At 38.6% G+C, this 26,499-nt stretch overlaps 2 protein-coding genes across 5 annotated transcripts in view; one reads left to right on the plus strand and one right to left on the minus strand.

The window, feature by feature from the left end:
• The first annotated feature begins 22 nt into the window (after nt 1-22).
• Nucleotides 23-13,698, plus strand: LOC145486903 (serine/threonine-protein kinase 17A-like). Its single transcript, XM_081465614.1, has 9 exons — nt 23-3,503; nt 3,600-3,821; nt 3,917-4,073; nt 8,314-8,440; nt 8,979-9,027; nt 9,642-9,668; nt 10,018-10,170; nt 10,419-10,582; nt 10,779-13,698. Exons 1-9 carry the CDS (start codon nt 3,439-3,441, stop codon nt 10,817-10,819), a joined length of 1,005 nt encoding a protein of 334 aa, XP_081321740.1. The 5' UTR covers nt 23-3,438; the 3' UTR covers nt 10,820-13,698.
• Nucleotides 13,699-14,969: 1,271 nt separating this feature from the next.
• The window catches only part of LOC145486899 (uncharacterized), a 29,485-nt gene continuing 17,955 nt past the window's right edge, over nt 14,970-26,499 (minus strand). For all 4 annotated transcript variants that reach the window (XM_081465610.1, XM_081465609.1, XM_081465607.1 and 1 more), the window contains 8 exons: nt 25,638-25,729; nt 25,135-25,219; nt 22,505-22,576; nt 21,867-21,965; nt 20,952-21,071; nt 20,223-20,261; nt 19,673-19,768; nt 14,970-17,482 (listed from right to left, as the gene is read on the minus strand). In XM_081465610.1, coding sequence (XP_081321736.1) covers nt 17,030-17,482; nt 19,673-19,768; nt 20,223-20,261; nt 20,952-21,071; nt 21,867-21,965; nt 22,505-22,576; nt 25,135-25,219; nt 25,638-25,729 — 1,056 coding nt within the window. In that variant the 3' untranslated portion in view covers nt 14,970-17,029. The remainder of the gene's footprint in view (nt 17,483-19,672; nt 19,769-20,222; nt 20,262-20,951; nt 21,072-21,866; nt 21,966-22,504; nt 22,577-25,134; nt 25,220-25,637; nt 25,730-26,499) is intronic.

A 26,499-nucleotide genomic window follows, 5' to 3' on the forward strand; every position in this document is an offset into this window, starting at 1 on the left:
GGGGTGGGGGGGGGGGGGGGGAATTAATTGTACATTTAAAGATAGAAATTATTATACTAAAATGTAGTAGAGAAAGAATAGTTTACATGATTTGCCATTGCAGACCTTTGAACGTCTTTAGGTGATTCTGCGATATCAAGTGATAGCTTCTAGAATGGTTTTTAAAGTAAGAAGAAATGCAAATGCATTAAGGCGTGGAGAGGGCCGTTGTAATTCCCAGAAGTTCGTCTTGTCGGTAAAGCAGCAAAGATTTATCAGTGAATGAAGATGTCATTGTTATTTTTGCGTGCACGGTTCCAATGGGCGATAAAAATATAAAGATTTCTCCATATTTTCGTCGAACTTCGTAGCCTCTGTCGGGCTCAGCTTATAAAGAGGCTGTTCCTTATTGATAGGATTATTTGTGATATGTATCGAGATGTCTTCATCGAGAGTAGTCGCTTTAGGTTTACCACTGGATTAAAAGTGATGCACAGATGGGAGGAAATTCCTTGAATAATTTCTAAATTTGTTATGAGTGAGAGCGTGGTTAAAATGTGTTTAAAAACTGATTCAGATCTGTGGTTATAGGTGTGACTGATTGACAATTTTATTGGCCTGTTAAATGGCTTTAGGGGGTAGGAAACTGTGGACCGGAGGGTGTAGACCGGTGTGAAGTAGGGAGGGTAGTGTTGGTAGCAGGAAACTAAAGTTGTTTCTGTATACGCATATGGATGACAGACGAATTTTGAGTTATTTTGGCGCGCCCGCTCGCTAGCATACAGCTGTTTCGACAAAGGTCCTATAAAAGCATAATAGCGTGCGCGACAATGCCAATTATTGGTAATGTAGGTAGTGATGGTGTATCGTTGCTTGGTTGAAGTTCACACTGTTTCAGCAAGAATGAAGGGGAAGCATGAATACACTTGTTTGTGCTGCTTCCTTCTATCACACTGAAACACCTTGAGCTTCAATCAAGCAACAGGAAACCAACATCCACAATACCTTTCGACATTGTCACGCTCGCTTACACGCTTTTGTAGGGCAAACTTTCTTCAAACAGCTGTATGGAGGACAGACGAATTTTGGGTAATTCTGGTGCACCCGCTATCTAATATAGAATTGGATTTACTAAGTGTAAGTGTTGGACGCGAGGGCCCTAAATTTTTATCCGGCAAATTGTCTCCTCTTCAGGTTCAAGTGACAACTGATAAACGTCTAAAACGTGTACCGATAGGCCAAATTAGTGCTCCACGCCACCCATGTAGATCTAAAAATATGACAGGTAAAAATAACGGCAGATGTAAGAATAACTCGCTGGTACAGCTTTTTCATAGAAATTGTGTTAATTGTAGATATGTCGCGTTGCCTCGTGCCAATTTATTGACGCACAAGAGTTCTCAGCGCCGCTAGGAACCGGAATAGGTTCACCAATTGTGCAAGTAATCTATTTTAACATAAGACTAAAACATTATAAAAAAAATCCAAATTAACTGTAATGAAAAGATAAATTATCTAAAGCTGTGAAATTGTAATATTTCCTCATTATGAGGAGGAAAGCACCCTTACTTTGGTCGTCGCGCAACCGGAGAAGCATTGCGTGACAATCAAATTGCGTGACAATCGAGTTTGCGAGTCATAGGTCTTAAACCTAATAGGGTATTTATTAGAATTTTTAAATGTAAAGTTTCCGTTCTCTAAGTTGTTTTTCATTTGTATGAAGTAAATATAAATATGTATTAGGTTTTGTTTTCCTTAGTTTTGTACTTACAGTCAATATCTGCTGCGCTTTCGTAGTGATTTCTGTGAAATTTTTAACAAATAAAGAAAATTGAAAACAGGCATTTGACTTGAAAAATTAGTGTGCTGTTGAGCGGAGGGGTGATGAAAATAAGTTTAAATTAATAAAGAACATTGTTTTTTTTGAGGGGGGGGGTGGTATTTTTTGACGTGCCAACAAAGTCTGAAAATGGACATTTTCCTGTGGTGGTCACGCAGCGAAGACTCAAATAGCTGCTTGTAAAGGTAGCAACAGTTAATCGACTCTGTGCGGAAATCTCGGATATTCGGTGTTTGTGTGATTCCAGCCACCAGATGCCCGGATTGCTTTGCGCGCAGGTAAATACCAGTGTGACTTAACAAGCTTTGAGAGTGAGAGACGGACGAATGCACGTGCGTTGTAAACTATGAAAAATTTTGTTATGTAAGTTTTGTTGTGTATGTTGTGTCACACGGCAAGGGTCGCAAAAGGTTACTTTATTACGGTTTCAGGAATCGGTGGTATGGTTTCGTCCCAGAGATTAGGACATTGTTTCCATGTTTTTGTCATTGACACGCAATTAGGTTCATAAGCCGTCGATTGTTTGCGATAACCCTAAGTAAAATACCTTCAGATAAGATCGAATCGAAATGGAAAGCTGACGATGCCATCCGATTTTGGCAACAAAAATACGACAGAAACAACAGGATGTTGGATTGAAATGTCAAATATTTCCTCTGGAATACAATTTCGTCGATATTTCACATTCTCCGAACTAAAATAGCTCCTGAACGATTCTTTCTTGGTAGGTTGACAAACTGTAAACGTCTCCTTTTAAAGTACTTGAAAGTAAATTTGGCACGGGGTAATTTTTCCACAAGTGATGGTAATTTGAAGATGGACTATTGACCACTGTTTGCCCACCGGTAGCTAAAAATTATTGCTGTTGCATGAGCTATTTGGCCTAATATTTTCGCATATACAAAAATAATAGTTTCTGCTTCGCCTGGAAGAGAACCAAAACAATCGAAGGTGGCGATAAACCGCACGTTGAAAAGAGTTGTTTATTTTCATTTTTAAGAATATTCCTGTCATCGCCTTCTTGGCAGAAGGGCCGGAGCGACTTTATTTCTTCTGTTATTCATGCTTAGATTTCGAAGAAAGCCATAGTCAAAACATGCCTTGCTGGCCATTATACCTTCCACCTAACGTCCCTTTTTCTTATACAATCATTCCGATCTCCTGTGCACTTCAACTTGAGTGCGAAATGTTTGGCGGTTTTACCTTCAACTGTTGTCAGCTAGTCGGAGGCTGAAAAACAGATGCGTTTTCTCCTCAAATCATTTTGGGAGATCAATCCGCTGAGACACCAAAACAGGTTTTATAAGGAGATTTCGATGACAGTTCGGCATTTCAGAGGGTGATCATACGGGAACTACGCAAGTGGGCGGAAGTGACGATAAAGGGAAGGCGGAGAACGAATAACATTCGACGATTCTGATTGGTCGGTCAATTAGCAAATGCGCGGCAAGAACGCGGGGAGTTAATGAAGTACCTATTTTCTGAGCGAGATTGAGTGTGACAGGTCAAGGCTGACCGAATATTTCTATACTGGCTGGGTCTACAGGAAGGTGACTTCGGATTGAAACTCTTCGACTTGTAGATTTGTGACAAGCGGGGAGCCTTGACTATCATTCACAATGGCCCTTACCCCGCGCACAGAACCGATTGAAAATTACTTCGATATTTTCGACGAAATTGGAAGGTGAGTACGGGAGCATGTTGAGTTGTTGCGTGAAATATATCTTAGATTCTTCTGTTCAGCGTTTACGACTAATGGCGTTAATCTTTCACTTTTCAGAGGGCAGTATGCGGTCGTGAAACGTTGTAGAGAAAAGGCAACGGGGAAGGAATTCGCTGCTAAGTTTGTCCGCAAGAGAAGGAAAGGCAAAGACTGCAGAGCCGAGGTCTGGCATGAAGTGGAAGTGTTGAACGCGACGAATTTTCCTCATCAACATCCACAGATAATCACACTTTACGATGTGTTTGAGACCAGGAGCGAGGTCATTCTCATCTTAGAACTGTGAGTATTTCTTCGTCGTTCGAGAATTTTGTTCGATAATTTTATTTTAAGGATAGAGCGGTCTGTGATGTTGACGCTGTGTGTTTTATCCACAGCGCACTCGGCGGGGATCTACATCGGCACTGCATCGCTTACGATAGCGACGAACCTGCTTCGAGTAGAAGCGAAAGAGAAGTGGTGTTTTTACTCAGACAGATTCTCGAAGGTGTCAAACACATGCACGATCAGGACTACGTTCATTTAGACATTAAGGTGAGAAGTGTGAGGCCTGTGGTGTTGATATTGTGTTTGAGTTGTTCTTGCTTCCTAATGTTTGTTTGGGTCTAAATTTTCGTGAGGGCTGTCGTTACGCCTGGAGACTTCAGCAAACATTGAACAGTCAATTTCTTTGTCACAGACAAATTCAATCAATTTACCCAGGGAGATGCTTGTTTGCTCAGCGGGTCGCGCGTAATGAGCGATTTCCAATTACGATTTACGGTTTTGCAATGCATGTACAATTATTCTCGAAAATTGAACATTTGTATATTGAAATACGCGTCTGGCCCTTGCTTGAGCAATGTATGTCGTCTGTTGCGTATTGCTCATCAAAAAAATCATTCTAGACGCTTTAATATTTCACGTCTACAGATCTTCGCTTTTCATTTCACAGGCATTTCAAAGCTCATTATTAATGAACACGGCAATGATCAACATTTAATGGAAATCTCGTAAATGAGCGTCTACACAAATAAGACTTAATTCCCTTCCGCGGCAACATAACACAGAGCTTATTTGCATTGTAGAATTAGGCGCATAGAATGTTTGATACTTTCGATCTCGCCGCCTGGAGCTAAATTAGCCGAAGAAGTCGTTGTTATCAGTTGTAGACATTATGTCATGCGGAGAATGTTTTCTTGTAGACCCGGTTTATACGGTGACATGTCACACTTTTGTTGAGCAAGGAAATAATTTTAAAGTGTTTCCGAGATGCTGCGGTTCTACATATAGAAATCTCAAAGTGGGGTCGGACTTATTCAAGCTTAACGGAACAGTATTTTTTCGTGGCTTTCGTAAAATTATGCCACCTGCCTTGGTTGTTGAGTTTTCATGACAATCCGTGGCACAAAAGATTCGTGATTTCCTCCTTTGTGTAGGAAATGATGTCATTGTCATCGTAATCGAGTGTGACACATTTTTCAAGGGCTCAACTTAATGACTTCGCAATAATTTCATTCCTAAAATATGTGTGTAATTTTGTTTTTTTGCTGCACGCGGTATTGTAAAAATGTTGACCTGAATGTAATCGACCATCCCCGCAGAGAAACATTTTGCATGTCACGGTTAAAACGAAATGTATGTGGACAGACGATAAGGGAAGACTGATTTTCCGTATTGAAATTAAAAGCGTCTGTATAACTTCATTAAATCTGAGTTCGATGCTGTTTTATTACTTTCTAAGATTGTTTTAACAAACACGACTAGTTATGGTTTTTGCACCCCATCACGCAATCTTATCCTGTCAACAACATGCCCTTATATGGTCTTTACTGAAATACATGGTTAATCAAAGAGCCGGTATCTATCAAAGTACCTAAGGGGTCGTCAAAGAGTTTATTTAAATCTTTTATGTTCTGTTTATATCACACTCAAACCAGATCCTGTGTCATTCTCCTGCCGTCTGCCCCATGCCAAGCATTCCTTCTGTATTCCCTTGAATTTGGTAAATAAGCGAAACAACATATTAAAAATTATTGTCAACAAAGAAGTGCTCAATACTTGTCTTGGAAACAGCATTTTGTTAGTGTTTTTTAATGTAACAAAGTGTAAAACTGCAGGTTCTTATTTGTACGCATTCCTGTGCTCTGTGTGAAAGTGTTTGTTTGATGATGAACTATTTGTAGGTCACCGCAAGAGGTCCTTGTGTTGTAGTATTTGCTTTCCTGTGTTAAAAACTGGTAGAGAAAAAATGACAGTTTATCTTGATTGGATGCAAGCAAGAGATTCACTTGTCACATAGTTTTCAAGAGGGGTTAAGCTTGTCTTTGTTCCATTTGGCTTTGTTCTATTGCTGAACTGTTGTACAGGCTGTTGTATGTTATGTGTGAAGCCTGCCTGAGAATGATTGATCAAATGGCATTTGGTGGGACTGCTTGTGTTGCATTCACATAACAAGTCTGCCTTACAAAAGAGCACTTCTGATTTTTTGCAGCTAGAGTATTGCTTTTAGACGCGATTTATATAAGGATGGTGAATGGTAAAATGTGCGACTTTGCAAGAAGTCAAGACTAGCATTTTTCTTTGCCAGCCCGAGACATTTTGACTTCTGCAACTGTGAGACTGAGTCTTCAAAATGTTTTACATGCAAGCTCCAGAATTTCAGGCTCTAAGACATTCAGACGTCATGTATTAAAAAAATAAAGTAAACATATTAAATACTTGGAGACTTTCTTAGCATTGCAAAAAATTAAGACTGCTAAACAGCTTTGTGAAAAAACTCAAGAGTATGAGACCCGTGATATTTAAATGACCAATCGCCACCCCTGATTTAACAGGGACTGAAGCAAGACTTAAAGAGTGGCTGTAATTGGCCCCAGAGTTTTACTTAGCTTACTTAGCCTGCAATATGACGTTGTTCATTTCTGCAAAAGAAAAATCTCCTGCTTGTTTCCTCAAATTGTTGTCATGATGGCCTCAGTCTCAGATTTACAAAACATCACCTCATTAAATTAATCCTATAAATGATCAGCAAAAAATGTGGGTCTTAAGGTTGGCGTGTGGTGCAGACCCCCTTGTTCAGAACATGCTTAAGAATATACCCCATGCACAGAGGTACTTTAGAACTGTCAAGGACAGAAAAACAAATACAACAATTTTTTTCACCACTTTGTACGTATTTTATAATAATAAAGTAGAACCTTCTAAAATAAAATAAAATAAAATAGAAATGTCAACAATTAGATTTGTACTGCTATGAAATGCATTGTTTTGGGAATTTGGTGGAAATATAAAACAAGGTAATTAAAATATGAAACTAAGTACTTAAAATGTTTAGTAAAGTTCGGTATTATTTTAGGTCTGACATTTCCTTCTTAGTGCAAACCACAGACACAATATCTAGATGTTGTTTTAGTAAATTAAATCAACTGTCAGAACCGTGCTGCTAAGTCAACCACGACCTGTTAACTGCTTATTTTTAATTAACATCTTTTTGGCATTTTCAATATCTTTTAATGGCCTGAATTACCCAACATGACTGCAGGCAAGGTTAGGATTAAGACAGCCTTTATTCACCACAATGCAATATGAAGTTAATTGGCAGAACGTCAGTAAGTAGAAATTAATCAAAGTAAAACTAATTACACTCAACAACTAAAACGAAGGCAAAGTACAAGATAAACAAGGATACAAAAACAATGTACATGGCGGTCAAAAATATTGTAAATGATGGCAACAAGGAGACTGAGTACCAAAACCCTAGAGGGGACTGTCAGTGTCAATAGCGATTGCGATTGCTGGCTATTGCATACTGTGAATGAACTAAAAGTTTAAATATGCATGCTTGATATAGTGTGATTGTACTTTTAATAGGAGCTAGTAATCAATTATCTATAGAAATTAGGTACATGTACATAGGTACATACAGTGAAATTTTTATTACAAAATATATTGTGCAATAAAGCTGACCGAGTCCCAGTAGACACGTTCGTAATTTAGACAGGCCTCACCAAGGATGACAATGCCTTCCTTGGTTATGTTCCAGGGCTAGTATACTAAATACACTTGACCTGGATGTATGTAAGTGATGCAAAATAAGATTATGGACCCCTGGTGGGATGGATTTTTGCCAAGTTTGAGTTAAAAACATGGAGAAAATCTATTGACTAGAAGTTTGAATTTTTTGCAAAATGCACCATCGAATTCTGTTCTTTTTGGCTCTTCGTTTATTTGTGCGAAGGTTTCAAATGCCTCTTGAAGGGTTAAGTTTTGTGGAAACGTTGGTAACATTTGGAATTATTTAAGCAACAGACCCACTTCTACTAAATATGACTAAGATCGTTTGCCTCCGTTGACTCTCCTTCGATATTTTAAACTATGAACCCCTGTAGACCTGATGCTGAATTACGTGCACCAATTTTTCAAAATCAGGGTAGTTTTCCACACACTACTGCAGTAGCAACACAAGTAACTCATATTCTGACTGCAGTAAAAGTAAAAAAAAAAAATATCTATATTGACTGGAAAATTTTCGCGCAAACGTCCTTAAGCGGTAAGTTTATGCATAGGTATATGAAAATGATAGTTTTACTGCACCCTCAAGGTTTTACAGCTAACGGAGAATTAGCAAGCATATTATCAAGCTGTTATGTCTCAGCTAATGTTTGTTCCGCAAAGGAACTTTGGATGATTAAAATTTGGATGCTTATCAAATTTTGGACTTTTCATCCACAATTTTTCGCAAGTGATGTAGATTTTAACAAAACCTTTTTTGTGTGTGTTTATCTTTTGGCAGCCCAACAATATACTTCTGATGACAGAGCATGCATATCCAGAGATCAAGATAATTGATTTTGGTTTAGCACGACAGATTAAAGATGGCGAGCAAATCTGCTTAATAGTTGGAACACCTGAGTATGTTGGTAAGCATTGTATTTGCACTTTTATCACACACCATACATTTAACTAACTGTATTAATCTGTCCTTAAAAAAAGGACAGGGGTACTCATAGTAGGGTTTACAAAAGTGATTTTTGGTACCTCTTGGGGTTTCAGCCTCAAAAAGTACACAGCAGGAGCTTTTGCAGTAGCTTTTAGAGTATTGAGCCAAAAAAATAGGGCAGGGGATTAATAATTGTTGTTTCAGAATTGGTACCTCTAAGGGGTGAAAACAAATTTCAAGCCACGCCCACAAAGCACGATCTTGGTACCTCTTAGGGGATCTTTTCAAACTTTTTGACAAGCACCCATGTCCTTTTTATATGAAAGTCCCTCCCCCTCCCAGGAGTTAAACCTTGAAAGCTTGAGAATTAGCTTTTGTACCCCAATATAGCTTAGGTAATAATCTGACAAAAGATCAAACTGTTTCAAAATTGTTGACTCTATTTAAACATGATTCAATATGTAACATGTAATGGATGCTTAATTATTATATATTTTCTCTCATTACTTTGATTTTAGCTCCTGAAATACTTGAATTTGAGCCTGTGGGAAAGCCCAGTGATATTTGGTAAGGGTTAGTTGTTATTTTGCATGTAAGTATTTAAGTTTCAGGTGTAAATCGTAGGAAGTAAGAATCAATCAATTTACTTTTTACTGATAATCAAAGGTTGCATTTTTAGTTTAGATATAGTCAAGGAATCACTATTCATTAAATTAACTGGTGTTAGGCCTTTAGTGCTCTAACATCACTCAAGACTAGTATTAATATATGTAAAAACTGGACTTTGTTGTACAACAATTAATTGATTGAAGGATCAAAAACGTATTTATTGAGGCTGTGGGAGGTGTGGTGGCCTCGTGGTTAGTACGCTTATCTCCGGATCGAGCGGTCTGGGTTTGAGCCCTGGCCGGGGACATTGTGTTGTGTTCTTGGGCGAGACACTTTACTCTCACAATGTCTCTCTCCACCCAGGTGAAGAAATGGGTACTGGCAAACTTAATGCTAGGGGTATCCCTGCGATGGACTAGCATTCCATTCAGGGGGGAGTAGTAATACTCCTAGTCGCCTCATGCTACGGAAACCAGGAAAAGCTCTGGCCCGATGGGCCACTTGGCTCGTCCTAAGTAGTAAACCAGCACTGATGATGAAAATTTACTGATCTGTATTTTCTACGCTTTCAGGAGTATTGGTGTAGTTGCCTACGTCATGTAAGTTTCTTCTCAGTAAATTATTTATCATAAACCTCTGCATTTCAGTATACAGGCTTGGCAAGGTGGAGATAACTGGTACACCTTTTTACATTGTGTTGCTGCAAATACCATTTTGCTCAACCATAACATGTGCAAGTTACACTCCGCATCTCCCCCCTCCCAGGTGTTTAGAGTTTAACTGAGAACTTAAACACTGCCTACTGGTCAGATTATTTTTTCTTTTTCTTTTTGAACCTTCAAAATTGTTTACAGGTGTTGATGGCAGCTAACCTCATCAGCTTACGTTATCCTACATTATCCTACACTGACACACAATCTTTAAATTTGTCTTTGCAACTACTAACAGGCTGACTGGACTTTCACCATTTGCTGGAGAAGATAAACAAGAAACATGCTACAATGTTTCCTTAGCTTCGCTAGATTTTCCAGAGGAGTATTTTAAGAACATCTCTCACACTGCACAGGATTTTATTAAGAGACTTCTTCAAAGAGATGCAGAGTAAGTGATGCTTAGAGAAAGAAATGATAAAATTGTTATGTATGTAAACCTTATTTTAACCCTACTGTAAATTCTGCTTACGTATTGCACTTGTGTTCACACATGGCTTCACCATCACAAAATCTTGTCAGCCATGCAGGCTAAGCTGCAGTGTAGACCTTGCCAGATGTAGACTTAACCTTCCCTCACTTTACAAATATGCAACCAAATCAAACCTTATCTCAAAATGGCTCTTGCTATTTTTTCAGTGACAGGCTGTCAGTCCAAGAATGTTTAAATCACCCCTGGCTAAATACAGAGGAACTTTTCCAACGAAGTCCCATACGGAAGAGTAGACGGTCTTATGGTTCAGAGCAAAGTAAAAAGAGGAAAAAGATTCGAAAGATGCAACAGCAAAATGGGATAGCTGATGGTGAGTAGTTTGCAAAGTTGTTTAAAAGCTCTCTGTTTTTGTAATTAGCATATAATTATTATTTAAAATAAATGATATAAATCACTGATATAATCATAAATTATGCAGTTTTACGATATGTTGAAGAGTTAAGGTTTTATCATTTTTTCAAACAAAATCAAAAATTGAAAACACTGCTTCTTCAATTTTTTTTTAGGGAAAGTGATGACCATTGTGAATGGCAATGATTCAAGATGAGAAAACCTTCCACCACGCCATCATGATATGCTCAGCAGTATTCCAGGAATTTGCATAATTGCGATACAGAAGCAGAAATTTTTGCTGTGGAATGTAGATACATTTGACTGGCCCTACTGTACATATGGTTGCCCAGTATTTTATCTGAACCACAATGGATCCAAGTCTCCACTGGCTGGAAATCGTGAGAATTTCCAGGCCCAGTAAGATCCTGAACCTACAAGTTACAGAATGGAAAAGTATAATAATATATTTAAAGACTTCTGTTCTGGAATCTGTAAATGCCAAATGCCGTTACAGTAAAGGCACTTTTGGGACTGCAATGTCACATTTGTTTGCAGATACCAACAGGACTGTATCGGGATAATTTGTTATCATTGTCATTTGGCTCAAATAAGAAAATATTTTTATGTTTTAATGATTAATTATGTATTTAGTACTGGATCATTTTTGTGTTCCTGGTAAAGAAATCAAGGCAGTTTAACAAAACACCAAACAAGGAAAACTGTTGTAAATGTAGAGCTTCAGAATATATTAGCCTTTAGGGGTGTTACTCAAGAACCCATTAGGGGTTACATCTAGAAATTAGAGAGCAATAAATTGTGTCAGGATTGGGTAATTAAAAGACTGAAGGCAACGTTGCTGTTATCGTAATGAAAAGTCCGAGTCTGTTGAAAAGTCTTTCTTTGAAGACCATAGAAATATAATGCTACGTTTTGTGAATATTTGCTTTCAAATTAGAGACTGCAGTTTGTTTTATATTTTCAGATGTATTCTTTAGGAGACTCCTTCTGTATAAATTATTGTTCAAACATTTGTTGAAACATTATACTTTTGTGTACAGGCAGTTAATGTATTGCAAAAAGCAAACATGGCATTTAATGTGAACAGTTATTTGCTAGAGAGTTACGTCATTCTAGTATCTTAGGCTGTGTTGACACTTGGTACCTGAGCACTGGTGCCTGGGGGCTGGTATGAAATAGTGGTGTAGTACAAAAAAAGGTGTGTTCACATTAGTGCCCAGCAAAAATCATTTGGGCACCATGCACGGGTACCAAGTGTGAACATAGTCTTAATCATAAGGGAAGGTTCTCCTCAAGTGTTAGTAAGTTATTGCTGCTGTCATGTGTTCAATATTGCCTAGTTTAAGACAAAGTCATCTCTTGGAGATCCTCACAGCTGCAAGGCGGGTCTATGTTGGCATGTCAGGAAGACATTGTTGATATCTTTTGTGATGCCAATTTTTGAGGGTCTTAATTTTCTTTTTGGTGTAACGAATCACAGTTTGTTACAAAATCAAAAGAACCTCTTGCACTGAGGGCATTGAGGGTTAAGGCCCGTGGGGTTAAGGTTTGTTAGGCTAATATTTAACTTCTTGGGTTGAAAAGTTAACTGGCATAAAATAGCAAAATTAATTTATTTGACCTACAGTTTTCATTTCAAGGGAAAAGATATGAAAATTACGTAGAGTACTGGCTGCCTGAACTAGCTCTACTGGCTGCTGTACTTGGCAAGTATTAAGCTTAATTATTGCAAGTCAGGTGACTTTGCCTGTTCACGTGTAAATAACTGGTTTAACAATTTTGCCTGAAGTCAGCTGTGCCATTAGTAGCCTTGCTAAGTAAGGAAATCCTTTCTCCAATAAATGAAGCTTAAGTGTCGATTTACGTGTCAATTTCGATGCATTTAGTAGACTTGATAAAGGCGGTATTGCCCGGGCATATTGATTACAGATTCTGGACTGATACAGATTCTGCAAATGTCATACACCGCGCATTAACTCATTTGCGATCATACAGCCTTACCTTGTAGTTAAAAGTAGATTATACTGAATGTTTTGTTTGTATACCCAACCCGAAAAACATTCATCCGCAGCAAAGCGCAAGCAGTATTCGCAGTGGTGTACTATTTCTTAAGAAATGTTGAAACAGGTCACTCCGTCGAAATTCCCTAATATGTTTCGACTTTCAATCTCCCATAAATTTTTAACGTCGGCAACACAATTATTTTACAGTATGCTCAACCTCCCACTAGACAACCAAAATGACTTGAGCAATCGCTTACCATTTCTTAAGAGACAATAACGTTTTCCGGGGAAAATCTGTTAACATTGTTCCCAGTTGCCGCGACTATAGTCATTGTGTAATATAAAAAATCCACGATTGTCATTTACAAGTTTTTATGTTTACTTTATTAAAAAATATTCGATACGAATACAAAGAGCACCTCAAAATAAGTGATCCGACCAACTTCCAGCACGAAGTGAAGTGAAGAAGTGAAAGGAACCTTAATTTTAAAAAAACTGACATTTTATTGCTCTCGTTTCCTTTCGCAAACCACGGTGATCGTCATAGAGCACATGACATCACGACAAACATCGCTGTGCTTTGAATGAAACTTTCAGTCTGGCTCAAATAAAACACTTTAAAAACCACCCAAAAAACATAAATCTCCAACCCAGCTTTCTACAATGGGTAATTTTGTTATTCCACTCACTACACATTTTTTCCTATTGACATTTATGATGACCGACTCCGACTCGATGTTTTCAATCTTTTCAACTATGTGGCGACCGAACTTCCACTCTGTCCCGTTCTCAACGTGAAGTCAACCTTCTCACAATGTCCAAAATGGATCATTTTGGTTTCTGGTCAAAAATGCCCCGCACTTAGGTCCAAAAATGGATTTCCTCGGAGATTTAAAATCAGTCAATAATTGATTGTCATGAAACAACCTTTCTTACAAAAATAAACATTTTATTTCATGTAACACTATATGCAATGCACGTTACGGAAAACATTACCAAAAATGTATGATCATCATAGGAAAATATAATTCATTTACATTTCAATTTTGACCAGACTTTTAAATAAATTATATATTTTGAATAATTCACGTAAGTTGCTTTATGTATTCAACAGCTTTTGAGATGGACTAGCCTGCGTAACAAACGCTTCCTTTCCATTTCCAGGCGGGGAGATCAAGCAAGCGAGCGAGCAAACGCACGCACCTGCAGTTCAGCAAAAAATAAAGAGAAGGGGGAGGCGGTGGGGAAAAGCAATAATTTCCTTTGCCCTACCCCGTTCCCCTACTCCTTATTTTTTCGCACTCGCTCGAAGTTCCGTTCCCTTCGTGTGCTTTCGGAAATGAACGCCCGCTACGCATGCCATCTTTTTATAACCTTGTTTTACTCACGCCCCAAGAGCAAAGGAATGCACTGAATTGAAAGCCAACCACACGTGATCTATGTAAAATCCTAACGTGAACACGTGATCTTTGCAAAAGGGATAACATGCACACGTGATCCGTTGTAACCTGCAAACGAGATCTTTGTAAAAAAAAAAAAAAACACACGAGAACAGAAAACCCTTAAAGATGCCGTTAAATTCTGAAAATAAGCTCCGACTCTTACATGTTATTCCAGCACACCTATCCGCAAATCAAATATTTGAACTTTATAGTATTTCCGTGTAGAACAATATAACCTGGTTAAGGACAAAACGCGCAATATTTCAACACAACAGATTGCAGCATTGCAATTTTGGCTACCATGTTGCAATATTTTGCGTTAAAATATTGCGATGTCTTAAGGCTTAAGATATCCATTTGATAGCTGTGGAGCTTTAACAATTATCCTGCTACGTCGCTCGAAAATTCATGAATTTCCGCAAGGTCTAACAGGATAATAGACCAATTTCGATGTATTAAAATTCAGCCTAACACAAAAGACCTCAGCACGAGGCCCTGGGGAATAAACCCAACCAACTCTGTAGTTATTCCCCCTGGGCCTCGTACTGAAGTCTATTGTTTTAGGCTGAATTTTAATATATCGAAATTGGTCTATCATTTATTAGTATATTCTCAGCTCCGACTATTGCATTTCTAGCTCTCTGATTGGCTCAAAAACTCCGACTATGAGCCATTAGTCGGAGTTTTACCTTATATGGAAAACAGTGCGCCAAGTTTAAAAATTTTCCGCTCTGTAAAATTGTTGAAATAAAAATCGGCGGCAAAAACCCGATTAAGAATATACTAAAACAATTATTCCATTCGACCTTGTTGGATATGAAGTGATCATAACCAACTCGCGCTACGCGCTCGTTGGTTATTTATCACTTCATATCCAACGCGGTTTCATGGAATAATTGTTAAATAGTCAACAAATTGTCTACGAATTGCATATTTTTACAGCTCGATAACTCTGGTTGTGCAACCCTTTGGAAGGTCTCGGAGTCGGACGAATCTTCTTGAACGCACTTCCAATTATAGCAAACTGATGTCTGTTGAGTACGGAAGACATTAAATGCATTTCTTGATCAAATATAGCCATCGTGACAATTTGTTGAATAACAATATCCGGTATAGTGGTTCGTAAGAAGTTGTTGTACATGGACATACATGTATATTTCATGCTGTAAGTCACCTTGAGATTATTTTCCAACAGTAACAAACAAAATCACTGATCGCAGTGGATAACAAAACCACAAAATGGACAGGGTCAGCTCCTAACCACCTCTTTTACATGGAAACTGACAGAGCAGACCTCAGTCACGGTTTGCGCAAATTGAAAAGTTTGGCCTCAATTTTTCAAATTCGTCGTTTGTAATCCGTGTTAATCTTCTCCATCCTTAGCCATCCCTGTTCCCTTATGCTTTATTACTATGTCTTTGGTGTTTTTCCATCTTATTAAACTGTTATTTTCAGGTTTCCTACCATTTAAAGGTAATTTTGTATGTGGCCAAAATAACTCAAAATACGGCGACGGAGCAGACCTTAAGTATAGGCCTCTCTTTTATAAACAAAGGTGCTTCGAAGAAGAAAAGAAAATAATGCATATTCTATTGACATGGTCATCCTTTGTACAAAAAAAAAAACTTCAAAAATTTAAACAACAATTGGTCAACCTATACAACAAAATGTACATCAACCCAACCTTACCCAACCCACTTATACTGAGCCTGTAGTCTCGTGAGATAATCTGCGGTGATCGTAAAGCGTTTACGCCACCAAAATAAAGGGTGTTTACCTCCATGTTCTACCCATATAATTGTCTAATACGCTTGTAACCAGAGTATCAAAATTACAAGATTTAAGGGAAAAAGATACATCTCTTTTGTATTCTGACAGTCACGTAACAACAACAAGCTTGTGCAGTTGCAAAGGAAGCTCAAACATGGAAAAGAACCAGGCTTTAACTTGGATTCAAAAAAACTATGCCATCTGTAGCCACATTCACCAGCAAGTCCTTCGCTTTTAATTGTTTAAAAGACTTTTTCGGTGGGATTATTTAATTTTTTAGACTATTTCATTTTTTTTCATGCTATAAATTTGTATCGTTTTTCAAAGAGCTAAATTGAAATTTATACACATTATCTGATACCGGTGTATTCATCATTTCTCGAATACAGAGTTCTCAATTTACCAACTCCTATTGATTCACAACTCAGTACCACGGCGGTGTACTGACATCACAAAGTTCTTGGGTTCATTTCGTTGAAGCCTGATTGGTTTCCAGATTTCTTTGCCACCTCTTCAGTTGTTACATATTTAACAGCTACGATAACTGTTTTTGTTGACAATTTTAACCATAGCCTCGTGCAATAAAAACTACAAGTTTAAGCTTAAATTTTGAGCCTGTTTAAAATATTTCCAATGTTAGTTTGACTAAATGTACTATGGAGTAAGCCCACCAAATTTCACTTTTACAAAATATCCAAACTTCATTATAATCTGACTGCTTTTCTCTATAACTGGTTTCTTTCTAAGATAAGTCCTCGTGAACCTTTTTGTTTCCCTACCGAGACCAGTGTAAATCTCTCCGTGGTAAAAAGCACATATTTGTGGCTCATCGACAAATACGCAATCCAGGACATCCTCTAAGACAACTCAAGATTCTCGTTGTTCGCTTTGTTCTTCCGTGCTCGAGAAAGACGTCAGGAAGACCTCACTGATGACGTAATTTTACGGAGATCCTTGAAGTGCTCTGATTGGTTGTAACTAACCCGGGAAAATTCAAACACGAGCAATAACCAATCAGCCACTGCATCGATGTCTGTGGAGCTACGTCATCAGAATGGAATTTTTCGCGCCAATTCCAACGCCGTCATCTCTCGAGTTGAGAAGGAGAGAAAGAAATCTGTTTGCACAAGCTAACACAGAGTATTGTCGTCATACAGCCCTTGACTGGCAATAAATAGTATTAACTATAACTTAACTTGATATATCACCAATTCTGGTATTTATTCGACCGCCAAGCCTTGGACTTCGTCCCACATCAACATCGACCTTTCTCGCGCTCGTCACACTGTCCCCAGACCCCTCTCTGTCAGTCGTAGGTGGGTTCGTCCCCGACGTTTTTTTCTCATGTGACAGGGGAGGCAGGCGAAAGGCTAACCCTTTGCGAGCGGACGACTCATCCAGGCTTGATTCTAATGACGTGACTGAAGTCACAGAATTGCGCTGTTTGTCACTGGGTGAATTAGAAGAGTCCAAGCGATCTCGTGAGACCTTTGTTGAAGTCTCTGGTGAGCTTGAGGCACATCTAACCTTAACAGTTACTCTTGATTGTTGGGGAGCAATGCTAGATGCGTTTAGTTTCTCCCTCTCTTTCTCCAAGCGTTGTTTGTACTCTCGAAGAAACGCCTTGGTCGCTCTTCTACCAGACTAGAGGAAAATGGGGAAATGAAAATAATTCAGCACTACAAGAATCTACGTCACATCTCATATGTACTTTCTCATTAGGACATCTATACATTTGAAGACATGACACATCGTCTGTACATTATCAAGCAGACAGATGACAAGAACACTTATGTTCATGTTTGCACGCTAATTAGATGCACGACATCTGTGAGAAGCATCACAAACTGTCATTTTCATATTACTTCATATTGACAGTATGCGTTGTGTTGACAACGTCGACTAAAAAATGAATTTATATTTTTACCTAAGAATCTCGCGGTGCTCTTAAGGTGGCCGAACACAGTTTTCAAGTGCTTATGCCTAATTCACCATTACTTTTAAAATATTTATGCTTTGGCGCCCGTTTTTCGCGAGAGTCAAGGTTAACCACAGAAGGGTTTATTCTCGCATTTTGGCTAAGGTGTGTGCTGTTGCTAAGGCAACGGGGCTGGTTAAAAACAAGGCTTAAAAAATGGTTTTTGTTTCCTTAAGAGAAATCCAGTCGTTAGATTTTTTTCATCATTTGCCCACTACGAATTGACATTAAATCCCTTCTGTCAACACTGTTCTAATAAAATTTTGACACAGACGATTTTCGTAATTCGCCGTAAATCGTTTTCACTGCATGTTCTGTATTATTAAAAATTCCCTATGTCAAAATTCAGTTTTTTTGTGATAGATCATTCACGTGGTTTCTGAACTATTTTTTTGCCAAATTTCTTGAAATTCTAACGACTGGATCGTTGGAAATTGGCAAGTTTCTGCAAAAGCAATCGGTCTCAATTTTACGAGCAACTGCGCATGCACTGCATTTAACTGGGTTGAAAAAGCTGAGAATTGCCGGGTTCTCTGCATCGTTACCTTTTCTAATATATCTTTGTAATAAAAGACTAAAGCCATCAACACACTGCGTTCAAAAATAGAGAAAAATAGCACAGATAGTGCGGGTGTTGAGTAAATAAAATGATCGCTGGATCGCTCTATTGACGGCATATTTGTTTTTTCCAATCCTTGTGCGCGCGCTGAATTGCATCAGCAAAGCGCACACGAAAATTGTGTTCGGCCACCTTAAGTCATTTACTTTGTTTATCACTGTCAAAACAATCAGAAAACTAAGTCTGGAACACAGCGATAAATTTGAAATAGGAATTTAAAAAAATTAGCCGTCGTGGTTCACATTCTCCAGACAACGCAGAATTCGGTCATTTCACGTTGTTATTTTGCAGAGGAAGGCAAAGAAATGTACCAAGAATTATAACGCACGTGCACAGCCATTGCTCCGCTCATTAAACCTTTTGTTTAGCGACGTTCCCGTCGCCGTTGCCATCGTGGTTTTCTTAAACTCCCTATTTTACAAATGAAGATGCTTATCATAAAGAGCATTAATTTTGTCTCATTGGCGTGCAATCCTTGACGTTTCTGGATGAGACTAAAGAAAAGTATCAAATAGAAGGTAAATAGACTCATGGAAAAACCGTGTACAAATGAAGTTATCGTATCGTATCGATATTGTTTTGATGTAGCCCCAAATTCAAATAATGAATAACACGAAAGGAAATCTTTGTAAATCAGTAGGAGCAATTAATCTTGAAATTATGTAGAGTTCAATCCCTACATAGAGCGGGAAAGGCAGAGTATAGGGACTGAACTAATGTCACTAATAGACCACTTTAACGATGTCACACAATGTCAATGTCACACGATGTCAACTGAGGCCCCGTCCACACGTATCCGAATATTTTTGAATCCGCAACTTTTTCTTTCCGGATTCAAAAATTTACCCGTCCACACGTAGCGTATCCAAATCGAAGTGGCCTGTCCACACGCATCCGATGGTATCCGGATTCACTCTAGAGAAACTAGGCCTTCACGCTGTGCCGCCAAATTGGTTTATTGTTCGGTAAGAGACTGGACACGATTTTACTACGTCATCGGATTCGAACATATCCGGATTCGGCGTCCACACGTTATCGGATTCGTTGCGGATTTATTTTTTTCCACTCTGGAGAGCGGATTCAAAAATATCCTGAATGTTTCGTCTTCTTCATACAACTAAGTTAAAAAAAAAAACCTCCATTGCTCAATTGCTCATGGACTATCGGGAAAAGCGTCGAGCGTTTGAAGAGACGTGTCTGCGTGTACAAGGGACTTCATATGTAGAAAGGGTCTTACTTCAATGAGGAAGAGTTTGTCGGCAGGCTCCAAATTGAAGTCGTTTGTCTCAATGTAATCAGTATCGATGCCAATCGTTCGCTCGACGTCCTTTTTCTGCCGGTAAGAAGGTAAACTAAATGTAAGTGTTTGTAAGTTAATATATTGTACGTAAGTAATGTAATGTATTGTAAGTAGGCAATGCCATGTATTGTAAGTAATGTATGCAAGTGATAAAGCCCATTGTAAGTACTGTTACGTAACGCATTGCAAGTAGGTAAAGTCGTATATAGTAAGCGATGCTTGTAAGTTGGTAATATGGTGCATTGTAAGTAGGTAATGTAAAATAACACTTTGTAAGTGATAGATGTAAAGTAGTAATGTGGCGTATTCTAGGTAGATTTAGGGCCTGTCTTCTCAGTGCAAGCATTGTAATGTGAGTGATGTACTGTAAGTGTAATGTTACATATGCAGTGTAAATAAAATTTAAAAAACAAGTAAAAGTACAACATACACATTAGAAAGTGGCAGAAAACTGCGGCTTTCCAATAATGCTTTAATCATCACTTACCTCTACATATACTCTCTTCACATTAACAGATAATGCGGTCTAAAAAACGTGGAGAAAAGAAATGTTACAATGTGCTCATTATACACTAAACTACATGTACCACTATGGAACCCCATGCATCAATAATCATGAACGTTAAGTCGGCACAGTGCCGAGGTAGAAGTACACACTACGTCATGCTTTGGTCAACTATGTCAAGACAGTCGCAAGCAAGTCTTAAATGAAATCACATTATACACGAAATCACAAAGTACAACTTTCTACCGTCTAAATTGGCCCTTTCGAAGTTCAAGCGACAATAAGTAGCGAAGGCGATGACGGAAAACAGTTAAATTGGGTTTCGTTCTGGTAGGTTTCCACGTTTAGTTCGAATCTTACGAATCTTGCCACTTTGCGAAATTCTAGTTGTACATGTAACAAAGAATAACTGAAAAAGTTTCGTTGTGAACTTTCAGAAGTGTAGCAGCTCTCGTAAGCTTGTAATTCTCTTCATTGTTAGCAGCTGTTATTGTTTTAGGGCTAGGGGCATTGTTTCTGTTGTTTGTTCTATTGTTCTCTCAAAGGGTAGCAAGCCATTCATGTGAAACCTTACGAAAGCCGCTACATCACCCTGAACTTAGTCTGAGCCTCTTCATAAAGGTTTTAGTAGGTTTCTGTTTTGAATTAAATTTCATTATTTCTGGATGGGGCGAACATCCAACAAAGGTAATCCCAAACAGTTAAACTGACCTGTAGTGTTTGTATAAACTCTCCTAAATGTTTGATATCCTTTCTAGCATAGCCCAAAAATCTTGTTTGAAGGTTTACCCCCTTTTTCTCAATAAACGCCATTAATTCTTGAAAGGTGATCTGCAAAGGAAAATAAATTTATATTACAGTGAAATGAAATCACCATGAAACAATTGTAAGCCCGAGCTTGTCATACAGTAAGGTATAAAGAAGTTATGTTGGTTACCACGGCATATGACGTCATAAGATATCATTAGATCTGCCATCTTGGGTTTGAGTAATTTCTTATGACGCCAGAAAAGAGTTAGTTTACAAGAACAGTGTGTATCTAAAAGTGTTAAGTGCAGGTGATAGCACCTGGGTTTATCTAAATTTCGAATTCAAGTTTCAAGTTGAAGTTCCTTAATTTCCACACTACAAAATAAAGATTAAACAGAGATTTAAAAAACATAGACGTTAAAAAGAGTTCACGTAACTGATCTTGTAAAATCATATTTACTTAATGTACCTAGTGAACATACATCTTACGAAGAGAAAATGAAATGAACATGTGGCCTAAAATGCCACGACACATCCGGGACTTTCATACGGGGTCCGCGCGAAAATTCAAACCAATTAGCGCACAAAATAAAGAAAATGGCCTGAAAATGGCTAACACCGTGTGGGTTTTGCGCATTTTTTAACTTGTGTTATACTACTTTGCTTTCACAGTAGTCAGCATATTGCTTTTGTAGAACGCAAAACACTGCAGTCATGGAATAAACAGTAACAGTCTCGGAACATTCTGTAAGGATCTAACTTTAGGAGCAACAAGCTTTCGAACAGACTACACTGAGTCGCTCTCTACGAGCTATTTTATTATAAGCCCCCATGTAAGGTCTCCGATTGCACTCCAACCTAAGAATCCTCTCTCACCTCCCCGTCTTCGTCTGTATCCAGCTCTTCAAAAGCTGCCTTGTAATCGGCATCAGGACCAAACAACAACTCCGCATCATCTTTGGTAAACTCTAAAGGCTGTTTTAGATAAGAACAATGAATATAAACACCATACCTTGAAGAGCACCGCCATTTTAGGTTTACGAAACTCTGCCGACTTTACATGCACAACCTTCATCCCTTTGATTTCAATCTCGCAAACTCTTATAGCAAACAAACAGCCTCAAAATGGAGAAGAAATTCATGTGCAACCCTTCTTGTTGCTAGCAGTTTGAAGAAAAAATCGTCAAACGATCGAGGACTTACTATCGTAGTAAAAGCAGAGAGTCGTTTTACAAGTATTTCTCCAAATGTCACGAACTAATGGGTAAAAGAGTTCCTTTTCTTCAGCATTTGAAAAATTTTACGACAGCGCTTCCTCTTTGCAGTGTGAAAGATTTCCTTCAGAGCAAAGGTAAAAACGCACTGAAGAGGAAACTAACGAAAAAGGGGCTCAGAAATATGACGATTCCTTGGTGCTCGTAAAACGGGAAAACTCACTAAGTGACTCGTTAAGATACTCCACCCTATTTTGAGCGAAAACAAATAGATGTCTTTGGAAACGTTTCTTTACTTACATTCCTAAAAACTCCTCTTAATTCTTTTAAATTAATAATGCTGTCTTCATCTAGATTGTTCCTTTGTAGTTCCTGCAAGAAAGACGTTGTCACTTAATTGTTAGAATACACTGTACTTGACGCGATAACCAAAGTGGAAGCATGCCTGGTTGTTCAAAGACTGGACAATTCTATCTCCACGATAAATCTGTGTCCAGTACACAAGGTTCACGCTTGAGCCAGAGAGTTTTTGTTACCATCATCTGATAGGTCACATGCTGCCATCAAAACGACAATGTGAAACTATAGTCAAATTCTGTCGAGTTCTACTTGTGAATCTAACTGGTTCAATTCTAACTTAAGTACAATTGAGTCACAGTAGAGTAATTGTATCAGTTAATGTACATTGTAATTCTTCTTTAATTAAGTAGCACCTTTTTTTGGTTGAGAAAATGCAGAAAAATTATCACCACATTTTGTTTTAATAATGTAATTGTTCGTATCATAAATTGTCTTCCACTAACACAATCAAGGATGGAAATTTATTATCTCTGTTACCTCTCAGTTAGTACGTGCGTTGTGATTGGTCAGTTTAGCGGGCCGTGTTCTACTGTACGGCCCGCTAAAGTTTAAGGTTACTTCCCACCTTCAGAGGTCAAAAAAATCGTTTTTTCTTTTATTTGACAAAATTTAAGTTCGTCATTTTATCTAGTGTTTCCAATGGGAAAACATTAAAAATCTCAAAAAGCGGCCGAGTTATTTAGAAAAAACGTATTTTTCAAATAAAGTTAATAAACTAGGAAGGTGTCATAATCTTGTCAACGGGGTAGAAACCTGGGGAAATTTTCGCGGCAAACGCTCATCGCTCGTATTTCATGTCATTTGCATATTTTTATTTACATCACGCACTTGACAAAAATTCCCACGTGAAAGCTCTTTACGCTAACTCCTATGGAAAAACCAAAAGCAGAAAAAAGTCCTCGGGTAAAGAAAACGAAAAAAAAACAGGCCCAGAGAAGAAAGAAAAAGTTCCATATTGTCAAGGAAAGAAAAAAAAAAAACCCCTTGCCGGGAGCAACAAAGGCTCTTTGTTTGGCCAAACGCCTTCGACAATCTCGGCATCTGCTGAAGATCCGGAGCGTTCAAATATCCTTGGAACAAGTAGCTTAAAAATCAAAGTCAACGTCAGTTCAGGCTGCGAACAAGATTCTTCGTCGGAATCTGGCGGAAGCGATGAAGAAAATGAAACCTACCCAAGGGAACTCATTTCAGCAATAAAGGTATTTCTTAAGCTGTCCGTCGATTTCTTAACGTCTAGTTTTTCAGCGGCACATTTTCCGCCTTAAACATTTTTGGCGCGGGTTTTGCCTTTGCCTTTGCCTTTGCCTTTGGCGTCTTTGCCCATTATATTACGTCGCCGTCCTAAATTGAACTCCACTGAGCAAGGTAAAAAAAACATGTTGCAATGCGATGCTTTTCCCGGGAAATCTTGATCTATTGTCAGAGACACTAGGAGGTCCTGTTGTTGCATTGGTTGCGGTTTTATTAGGCGTGATAATCTCCGGGCGTGGCGCGAGTTGTTTACCAACCCTTACAAGCTAAAATCTCGGATTTGATTATTGGCGGAATACATCCACTTTGAGCGAATTTATAGGGTATGCAGATTTGACGGATTTTCGTGAAATTTCGCCAGAACATTTCAGAGATAATGACAAACCAAAGTGTGTCGGGAAATTTTGATATTTAACACATTTTTCCCGTGGCGTCCATTTACGCAACACGTCTCGCATATTTTTAGCTACTCCAACTTCAGATGTGGATATCTAGACAAGCAATCAGAATATCGAAAAAGCCCGACACACTTTTGTTGATTGATGCCTTGTGAATAAGACTGTGCAGCCATTTTGCTCGTACTGCGGAATCCGATAGCCTATAAATTCAATAGAAGCCTCGGTCGTTTCACGCCTTACCACCTCCTGACACTTCCTAAAAGAAAACATTGCTGAAATTGTATTTTTTTCGTGAAGTACAGTTATTAAGCTTTCTTATGATATATAGTTTATTGGGGTTTTATTGAAACTGGCGCGCGTACAATTTTTTTCCCAAAGGGCACCCGCGAAGGTGGGAAGTAACCTTAATGCTTTTGTTGCCAAAATGTTTCGTGATTTGTCACGAATTGTTCTTAACTTTTGTACCAAGTAAAAGTTTAAAATTTTCTTTTACTTTAAATAGTTTATTAAAACGTGCTAACGACTTAACAGCGATTTCAAATTGACTTGTTTTGCTTTCGAAGTGCCGCAAAAATTTGAAGCCGTTTCGCGTGAATAAAAATCGTTCCCGAAGCCGTCAGACACACCGTAGAGATAAAATAAATATCTTACTAACCTCGTCTTCTCGGTCCGTACTGTAAGTTACGGATTCTCGTTTTTTTCCCCGTCGATTTATGGCCCGCACGCTTTAGCGCTTGGGCCATAAATCGAAGGGGAAAAAACTCGGTTAGTAAGAGGTATGTATTCCACGTATCTGAGCTTTCCCGTCTTCCCCAATACACCCCTCCCTTAAAACTCCTGAAGACGTTGTATAAAATTCCGAGGACCTAACTCCTAAAACATGGACTGTCCATTGTCAGTGAAAGGAAACCCTGCACATACCGCCATAAATCTACCAACAGCTTTCACCATGGTTTGATGTTCCTGATGCATTATGGCTTGCTGATGCTGCAATTTAAGTCTTTGTCTGAAAAATGAACCGAACAAGATTATCAGAAAAATGTGAAGTACACTGTACAGTGTGGAGGTGGGGTGACCTCATGGTTAGTGTGCTAGGGTGGAGCCCTCGTCAGGGGTCACTGTGTTGTGTTCTTGGGCAGGAGACTTTACTCTCAGGGTCTGCTGGAATGCTGAGGGGGGGATAGCTATGTAATGGACAAGCATCACTTTCAGGAGGGGGGAGTAGAAATAATCCTTAGGCTAGTCATTTCATGCTACAGAAACCAGGATAAGTTCTGGCTGGTGGGCCACCAGGCCTACACTGTAAAATGTGGTTAAAACATCACAATATGTGCGACCATCGCTGGAAAAGTGCTCCACAATGTATGTTACTATGGTAATATTACGATAAATATTATAATAAGAATAGTACATGTAATCATTACTTTGCTAGTTTGGTGACGGGTGGTTTGGGGGGCTTGTTGCCTTCACGTTCTGTAAGCAGAGTCTTCATTAATTCTGTCTCAGTATGGGAATACTGTAACAAAAGAAAAAAATACATAAAACATTCAGCTGCAAGCTAAGTATGGTCATTACAATATAAGGCCCAGTTAAACCGGGAATGTTTTTTGCAACTTATGTTGCAGTTTTGTTCCAACAGAGGTTGCATAACAAGATACTCAGGAGGGTCATGTATGGCCAATATAAGTCAATGTTGCATTCAACAACAGTAGCGGGGGTGCTATATAAGGCAGTTTCTGATCTACATGTGTTTACAACTTGTCTTTAATTTCGTTAAATTTACAAGTTGCAAGCTAAGTTAAAAAAAGACAACCCCTTGAACTAACATGTCTTACAACAAAAAGACATGTTCTGTTCAAATTCTGGGTTTTGCACAGTGACACATGTACATGTACATGCACTTACATGGCACAAAATATCATAACTTAATTGAAAATAGTGACTTAAAGAGACATATCAATATCCCATCTTTGCCGTGTGATCCTAGAGGTGTTCAACAGAGTGAGGTTTATGACATGTAACATGTTACTGTATGCACAAAGTAGAGTTCACTTACTGTACGCAAAAGTGTCCACTACTGGAGATTACCTACTCATGAAGGGGGGAGGGGAGACGTCTACTCAAATAGACTACGAGTAGTCCCTCTTTCGCTTAGTCTATTGAGCGAGACCGTAAATAAACCGCAAGGAAAAAACTGGCCATGTGAATTTTTTCTCTCGTATGATGGACTAAGCAAAAGAGGGCCCACTGGTAGTCTACTACTCAAGGGAGGGTGACTCCACTCAG

The sequence above is a fragment of the Orbicella franksi genome, chromosome 5 (genome assembly GCF_964199315.1).
Source record: "Orbicella franksi chromosome 5, jaOrbFran1.1, whole genome shotgun sequence".
NCBI classification, from domain to species: Eukaryota; Metazoa; Cnidaria; class Anthozoa; order Scleractinia; family Merulinidae; genus Orbicella; species Orbicella franksi.